This window comes from Pinus tabuliformis, chromosome 3_2 (assembly GCF_031772625.1).
Source record: "Pinus tabuliformis cultivar Carrire ecotype Pingquan chromosome 3_2, CPIR1, whole genome shotgun sequence".
Classification (NCBI taxonomy): Eukaryota; Viridiplantae; Streptophyta; class Pinopsida; order Pinales; family Pinaceae; genus Pinus; species Pinus tabuliformis.
In genome coordinates, this window is record NC_142302.1 from 105,556,468 (window position 1) to 105,564,831 (window position 8,364).

Consider the following 8,364-nt stretch of genomic DNA (forward strand, 5'->3'; position numbering starts at 1 on the left):
TCAGAGAGGGGCTCACTGTCCATGATTCAGTCATCCCAAATGCTGATGCACTTACCATTTCCAGGAATCCAGTGCGCGTGAAGAGTGATCAAGGGGGCCGCTTTGATGCACAGTTTGTGAACCAACGTTCCAATTTTTGGTTTGGGTTTGTCAAGGCAGCGGGTTCTCTGTCCACCGAAATATTTCCTCCACATCGCAACCTGAGCCCAACCCGACTTTGGAGCTATTATCCTCCACAGAAGCTTTGCACCCAAGGAAATGTTTTGCTTGCTGAGATTCTTGAAATTGAGACCTCCTTCCATTCTGGGCAGGGAGAATATGTCCCAGTTAATAAGGGGAATTTTTTTCTCATTATCTTTTCTACCTTTCCAGAATAAATTCCTGATATATTCCTCCATTTTTCTCATAATACCTGTAGATGCCATCATGACAACAAATTGGTAAGTAGGAAGGCTGTTCAAGACAACTTTTACCAACACTGTCTTTCCAGCCAAATTGAGCCAATTGAAGCCCCAGGTGTGAATTTTAAGCTTAAATTTTTCCAATAACGGCATCCAATCTTTGCTGAGGGCCCTTTTTTGGAAAACAGGGAGCCCCAAATATTTAAAAGAGGTCCAGGAAGAGGAGGCTGCAAAACCAAAGCAGTTGGAGATAGCTTGGAGGAATCTGGGAGAAGAGTTCCAACAGTAAATGTGGCATTTGCCTTTGTTAATTCTGCTTCCTGAGCCTTCACAGTAAACATCCAGCACTTCTTTGAAATGATTAGCCGTGGACAAGGAGGCAGCACCCAGCAGGAGAGAATCATCCGCAAATAGGGCATGGTTTATGTTTTTTACACCTCTTGCAATGCTCAGTCCCATTATTTCTTGGTCATTCTGCTTTTTTATTAGAAGGAAACTTAGGACAGAAGCTTGGAGGACAAAGAGCAAGGGGGAGAGGGGGCATCCTTGTCTCAGCCCTCTAGTGGCTTTAAAAAAGTCAGTTGCCCTCCCATTTACCAAAGGGGCAATCCAGGGCTCGCTGATACAAGCTTTGATCCAATTGATGAATTTGAGTCCAAAGCCAAATTTGTGGAGGACCTCGAACAAGAATCTGTGTCTTACCCTGTCAAAGGCACTTTCAAGGTCTAGTTTAATGACCATTCCTTTCTCTTTCCGAATCAGACTTGAATGAATCGCCTCTTGGACCAGAATAAAATTATCAACAATCTACCTTCCCTGGATGAAGCCTCCCTGATTCTCGGGGATGATGTCAAGAAGGATGATTTTTAATTTGTTTGCAATTACTTTTGTTATCAACTTATAGCCTATATTGCAGAGGGAAATAGGGCGAAATCTGGTGAAGGAGTTGGCACCTTTTTCCTTAGGAATAAGGGCCAGGAAAGCTGAGTTGGTGCTTCCCCCAATTTTCTGACATGCTTGAGATTTCCTCACCATTCTGCATAAGTCTTTTTCCACTATCTGCCAACAGCTCTGCAAGAATCTAGTTGTGAAGCCATCCAGCCCCGGGCCTTATCTGGCTCCATTGCAAAGAGAGATGTTTTTATTTCATTACTGGTGACTTCTGCATCCAAATACTGCTTCTTACTAGAAGTGATCAGAGAGGGAACCTCGTCGAGATTTAATACAAACCCCTGTCCCTCTTCTTCATTATACAGCTTTTTGAAATGGAGGTATGCAACCTTTTTTATACTTTGCATGTCTTTGTGACTTATATTCTCTTCCTTGATTTCTGAGATGGAGTTGAAACTTTTTCGGGCTTGGGCTTGCTTGTGGAAGAAGGAGGAGTTTCTGTCTCCAGCCTTGAGCCAAAGCCTACGGGATTTGATCCTCCAGTACTCTTCCTCAGCCAGACTTGCCTTGAGAAATTTTCCTTGTAGCTCGACTTCCTTATCTAGAGTTTCTTTTGTGATTTCTTCATTTTCCGACTTCATGTGGTGGATATCAAGGCATTCTTGGATCTTTTTCCTTTCCACTGCTGGGTTAGGAAGGGATTTGACCCAGGATTTCAAAGCAGCTTTCACTCTCCTGAGCTTTTCCTCCCATACAAAGAAGGTAGAACCATTGACTGGTTGCTTCCAGGTATCTTTTACTAGCTGCATGAAGGTCTGCTCTTTAACCCAGAGGGGGCTGAATTTAAATGGAATGGGGCCTTGATTCATGTGAGCCAGTAGATCGAGCTTGATGGGTCTGTGGTTAGAAACACTACATGGAAGAATATGCATTCTAGAATCTAAACCAAGGAGAAGAAAAGAACTTTGAACAAAAAAACGATCTAACCTTGCAGCGATGTGCCCCGGACCGAGTCTTTTGTTGGACCAGGTGTATTTGCCCGACGAGGGTTTTATGTCAATCAGGTCCCAGTCCTGAAGCAGATCCTCAACCCATTCTCGCGCCGGGTCCCTTACAATGCTTCCTCCACGCTTTTCAGCTAGAGAGAGGGTTAGATTAAGATCCCCTGCAATGATGACATTCTTTAAATCTTCCGAATCTGCCATATTTCTGATGGAATCCCAACAACTCTTTTTCTCGCCTGCGCTGGTTGGAACATACACATTGAAGAGGCAGAAGGTCTCATTTGAATCCATGTGTTGCAGCTTGGTGAACAACCAATGGGTGTTGGCGACATCTTTGATTTTTGAAACTTTATTTGCGTTCCAAAGGGTGCCCAGTCCTCCTGACGCACCGTGGGCTGAAACAGCTTGCCCTTCACTTCTTTTCCACAGATTACTGACTGTATGGAGGAAGGACTTATCCTCCATTTTAGTCTCCTGGATGAGGAGTATATCAGGAGATTCAGTTCTTATCAGGCTTTTGACGGCTTCTTCTTTTGTTCTGCTCCCCATACCCCTACAGTTCCAGGAGACGATCTTCATCACTTGATTTTTGAGTGGGGAGCTCCTTTAGAGCTCTGGTGCTGGTTTCTAGTCATCTTCGGAGTTTTTGCCAAGAGTTTCTCGAGGGTTGGTTGGCTTCCTTGAAGTTTGTCTTTATAAGTCTCCTGTTCTCTTTTCTCGCGAGCTGATTTGCGGCCTCTCAATGATCTTCTAGGCGAGGTTTGTGAATCCCCTATTTCACCCTCCTCTTCTGAGTCCTCCGATCCTTGCTCTTCCTCGGCCTCTTCTGTGGGTATGTCATTTTGCTTGTCTGAGTTAGGTTCAGCTTGCTTTGAACCCGAAGGGACCTCCATGTGGGGCGATGCTTCCTTCTGACTCTCTATTTCTTTAGGGTCTTCTGATGCTGAGCTTAACAGCGTAAATTTGTTACCTTGATCTTCCATGGGGGGAGCTTGAGTCGCAGGGCCTGGCTGGGGGGCCTTGTCGTTTTTATTTCCTGATCTAGGGTTTTTATGAGCATTTTTGGTCCTTTTGACCTGTGTCCATCCTTCCTCCTTGTTTTTCTCCCCTTCACTATTCTTTGGGCAGCCACGGGCAAAGTGGCCATAGACATGGCACTTTCTGCACTTAAACGGAAGCTGCTCATAATCCAACTTTTGGAGGTGCACCCAGTTTCCAACCTTTATCTTTATTGCCTCAGGCAAGCCCACCTCAAGATCCACTTCGACGCAGATTCGAGCGCAATCGAATTGATCTTTGTTGTTGGCTCGATCTATAAACTTGCCCAATGTATTCCCAATGTGTTTGAGGGACTCCCAGTTCCAGCAGTGCATAGGCAAGTTGGGCAGTCTAACCCACACTGGGACGGCTGTGGGAACGTTAACTGCTGGATCGAAGTCAGGCATCCACTTGTTGAGATACAACCCTTGAGGACCCATGAAATAGGGTCCATTACGGAATATCAGTTCCTTATCCTCCTTTTCTGCGAATTCGAAGAGGAAGAAACCCTTCCCTAGAAAGTATGAGGTGACTCTGTTGTTGATCAGCGGTGCCCAATTCCTTGCTACCCAGCTCTCCATGGTTTTGGGGGAGGGACAGAGTCCAGTGAACTGCCCGACCAAAGCTCTCTCTGCCAATGAGAGGGCAACCTGAATCGACCCCTCAGGAGGGAGCTCGATCTCAGGAATATCATCTAGACGCTTAACAAACTTCGCGGCTTCAGTTGCTTTCTTCTTTGGGAGAGATTCCAGCAGTTTTATGAACGCCTCTGCAGCAGAACAGTGAGGCGTTGACGGATCCATATCGCCAATGGCTTAGCTCGGGTGAGGCGAGCTTGCCCAGGCTTCAGCTCTCATAGTCCTCGGTCCAACCCAGAGAGAGGAGGGACGCCGCACAGGAAGGGGGGTAAATCGGGGAGGGATCGCCAGAAATGAACACCGCGCAGAGATGGATCCGCGCAGGGAGCCACCGAGGCGGCCACAGGGCCGAGGCTGGACAGCACAACGGATGCTAGGTCTCCTCACAAGCCCTATTCAAATACAAGCAATCATTATAAAACTACTTATTCTTAGAAACATTACTATTGTTAAACAACACTAATATTAATAATATAGCCCCCAATTATAATATTATAATATTATTATCTATTATTATTATTATTTAATTAATATTACTAATATTATTATGAGTTAATATTATTATTATAATATTAATATAATAATCATGAATATATAAATATATAAGAATATGGTTGTTATTATTTATATAGTTATTAATAATAATAAATAATTGGTCTTTCAAAAAAAATACACATTATAAATTTTTTATCACAATTCTAATTACTATTACATCATGATTGTTATTATGAGTTAATATTATTATAATGATATAACAATAAATATATATTATTATTATTATTATTATTATAATACAATATAATTGTTATTATTATTATTATAATTTTATATTATTATTATAATATAAAATTATAATAATGTGGGATAAAAAGAAGTTCCTCTTTGAAACTTTAGTCACTCTTGTTATCTTATGTGGCTGTGAGGTTTGGGGTTGCAGCATCTCCAGAGAATTATGGAGAAAGATTGACCAAATCCAGAAGCGTTTTATAACTTATAACCTGAAAATTAAAAGTAATACACCATATACTATTCTCCTTATAGAAGCAAGTCTTTCCCGTATTGAGAGCCTAGCTATGATTAGGTTTCTGCTGTATAAGCACAAACTCAATAACATAGACGATCATAGACTTCCCAAGCTAGCTTTAAATTCCAGCCAAAACCACCTAAGGCTCAATCGGGGGCGGCATAAAGACACAAGGGCCTGGTTAAACTATTGGGAGATCAACGAGAATGATGCATTGCAAAATATTAATAACATTAAAGATATTGTTACTTCTAAGTTCAAAGAAAAAATGTGGTGTGAGAAAGATTTAGCGGCTAAAAGAAAATTAAGTTATTATAAGAAGGTCATCAACCCCACCTTAGAAGATCAAAAGCATCTCTTTATTTTAACTAGCTCAAAGAAGAAAATTAATATAGCAAAGATTAGAACGAATTCTCATGAGCTCCATAGTGAAACAGGTCGCTAGGCAGTTCCTAAAACACCATGGATGGAAAGGATGTGCCATATATGTGAGAATAGGAACATCGAGGATGAAAACCACTTCCTCTTAGAGTGCCTTGCGTACAACCACATTAGATCTCAGTTTCACAATCTTTGTTACAATACTAACCTTCCTAGCCTTTTACAATGTCAAAATTATAGTGAGCTCGGGAGGCTTCTCTCCAAGCTTTTTGAGCATAGGAATAAAATTTTAAATCAAAATAGATAATTTGTTTCTTTAGGTCCGATAGACTAATGTTTTGTCTCAGTGGACGTTAACCATCATCATCATCATCATAATAAGAAGTATAGTATATTATTATAATCATACTATACTATAATAATAATAATAATAATAATAATAATAATAATTTTATTATTATTATTAATATAACTATTATATTATTATAATAATATAATATTAATTCTATTATTCTATAATTATAATTATAATATTATAATAATATAATAATAATATAATATTATTATGAGTTATTATTATTATTAACGATAATATATTATTATAATAATAATAATATATTATTATTATTAATATAATAACTATTACACTATTATAATAATAATATAATATTATCAACAATTATAATATAATAATCATTATATTATAATATATTAATTATATAATTATATATATAAATATATAAGAATATGGTTGCTATTATTTATATAGTTATTAATAATGATAAATAAGTGGTGTTTAAAAAAATACACATAATAACTATTAATTAAGTTGATATAAGTCTATCTGCCTATATCAATCACATTGGAAAATGTGGTTGTATTAGTATATGACCTATATATCAAAGAGCAGAGCAGAGACACACACACTTAAACACTGAACACATAAAACTTCATAACTTGCTTCCATTTGTTGATTAAACAGGTATTTATATAGGATGGAGAAGGTTCTAGAGATTAATTGGGGCAGTGGTTTCTTCAAGAAGCTTGGTCATTTGTCAAAGATCTCTAGCAACTGCATTTAAACCTTCTGTTGAATTTTGGCTACAGGTAGTTGGAATTAGTTATAGTTCCTTCCAACACTCCCCCTTAATTCCAACTATATAACAAACATATTCTTAACTGATATGCCTGCTGGTCTAAGTTTCAGCTAGGCTTACAACATAATTTGGATTTTCTACAATGCACAACTTACTTCTACACATTTCAAATTTAGCCTTTCCAAGAGGCGTGGTGAATATGTCAGACACATTTTCATTTGTATTACAATATGATAAGTCAATTTCTTTTGATTGCAATTTTTCTCTTACAAAATGATGTTGTGTGTAAATGCGTTTTGTCATTGCATGATATATAGGATTGTTTGCCAATTTGATAGTGCTTTTATTGTCACATCTGATTACTGTAGGTGTTTGTTGTGTTTCTCCAACATCTTCAAGTATCCTCCTAAGCCATATTGCTTCACAGGTAGCACTGCATAATGCTTTATATTCAACTTCAATGGATGACAATGAAACAGTTGGTTGTTTCTTATTGCTCCATGATATTGGTCCTGAACCAATATTGAACACGTATCCAATAGTATATTTCCTATCATCTAGATTTCCAGCCCAGTCAGAATCAGAATAACCTGCCAATTCAACATCAAACTCATCAGTATACATAATACCAAAATTAAGTGTTCCTTTCAAATATCGAAGGACTTTCTTTGCTTCTTTCCAATGGCTTTCACAAGGCTTAGCCATGAACTGACTAAGTATGCTGACAAAATATGCTATATCTGGTCTGGTAGTGGTGAGATAGTTCAAACTTCCCACCAGTTGACGATACATGGTTCCATTCACCTCTTTGGTTCCATCACCACAGCTCAATTTGACATTGTGTTCTAAAGGAGTAGATGTTGCCTTGCATTCAATCATATTGAATCTTTTAAGGATTTCCTTTGTATATTTGCTTTGTGTGATTAGTGTCTTACCAGGTTCCCTCCAAACTTCAAGACCTAAACAATAATGCAATTCACCAAGATCCTTCATCTCAAATACATGTGACAACTGATTTTTAATTTCTTCTATCAACTTGCATGCATTTCCTGTTATGATAAGAACATCAACATATACAGATATTAAAGAAACATTCTTGCCTTCATCTTCCTTGATGTATAAGTTAGGATCATTTTTGCTTCTCATAAAACCTTTCTCATAAAAGAACGAATCAATTTTCACATACCATGATCTTGGTGCTTGTTTCAAGCCATATAAAGCTTTCTTTAACCTGCAAACCAGATGCTCCTGTCCCTGTTTTACAAACCCTTCAGGCTGTACTAAATAAATTTCTTCTTTTAACTCACCATTCAAAAATGCAGATTTGACATCTAACTGATGCATTTTCCAATTATATTTTGTAGCTAATGCAATCATGATTCTAATTGTGTTCAACTTAGCTACAGGTGCAAAAGTGTCTTCATAATCAATTCCCCCCTTTTGTGAATATCCTTTTGCAACCAATCTAGCTTTATGTTTATCAATATTTCCATAAGCATTAAATTTAGATTTATAAAGCCATTTGCATCCTATGGGAACTTTGTTTTTAGGTAATTCTATTAATTCTCATGTGTCATTCTTCATTATAGAGTTATATTCTTCATTCATTGCATCTCTCCATTCTTTATATTCTTTAGCTTCCTCATAGCTTGAAGGTTATACAACATTCATAACATAAGACATTAATGCATAATCTTTATACTTTACAGGTACCTGACTTTGGCGTGATGACCTTCTTAGAGTTTTACTACTTTCATCTTTCTTTCGGCTTTGCAGAGTCTCTTCTCCTCTATTTGGAGTGTCATGACTGCTTGATGCTATTTTCTCTTGAACTTGTACCTATTCCTGTGCTTGTTCCTGTTCTTGTTCAACACTTGTATCTATTTTGAC

General features: G+C 38.2%; 1 protein-coding gene across 1 annotated transcript; it reads right to left on the reverse strand.

Moving 5' to 3' along the window:
* Positions 1 to 1,456: 1,456 nt before the first annotated feature.
* On the reverse strand, positions 1,457 to 2,845 carry LOC149180058 (uncharacterized). The gene is made up of 3 exons (XM_089413746.1): positions 2,280 to 2,845; positions 1,859 to 2,189; positions 1,457 to 1,681 (listed from the first exon to the last, which is right to left on the reverse strand). The coding sequence occupies exons 1-3, from the start codon at positions 2,843 to 2,845 to the stop codon at positions 1,457 to 1,459; spliced, it is 1,122 nt and encodes a 373-aa protein (XP_089269872.1).
* Positions 2,846 to 8,364: the final 5,519 nt, after the last annotated feature.

What these genes read in the sequence shown, in the direction of transcription:
- LOC149180058 (XM_089413746.1), bottom strand. Translation starts at nt 2,845, where the DNA reads ATGGGGAGCAGAACAAAAGAAGAAGCCGTCAAAAGCCTGATAAGAACT. An exon ending in CCGGGGCACATCGCTGCAAG is followed by an intron (nt 2,190 to 2,279) that starts GTTAGATCGTTT and finishes TTCTAACCACAG; the next exon opens with ACCCATCAAGCTCGATCTAC. An exon ending in TACAAGGAAAATTTCTCAAG is followed by an intron (nt 1,682 to 1,858) that starts GCAAGTCTGGCT and finishes AGTATAAAAAAG; the next exon opens with GTTGCATACCTCCATTTCAA.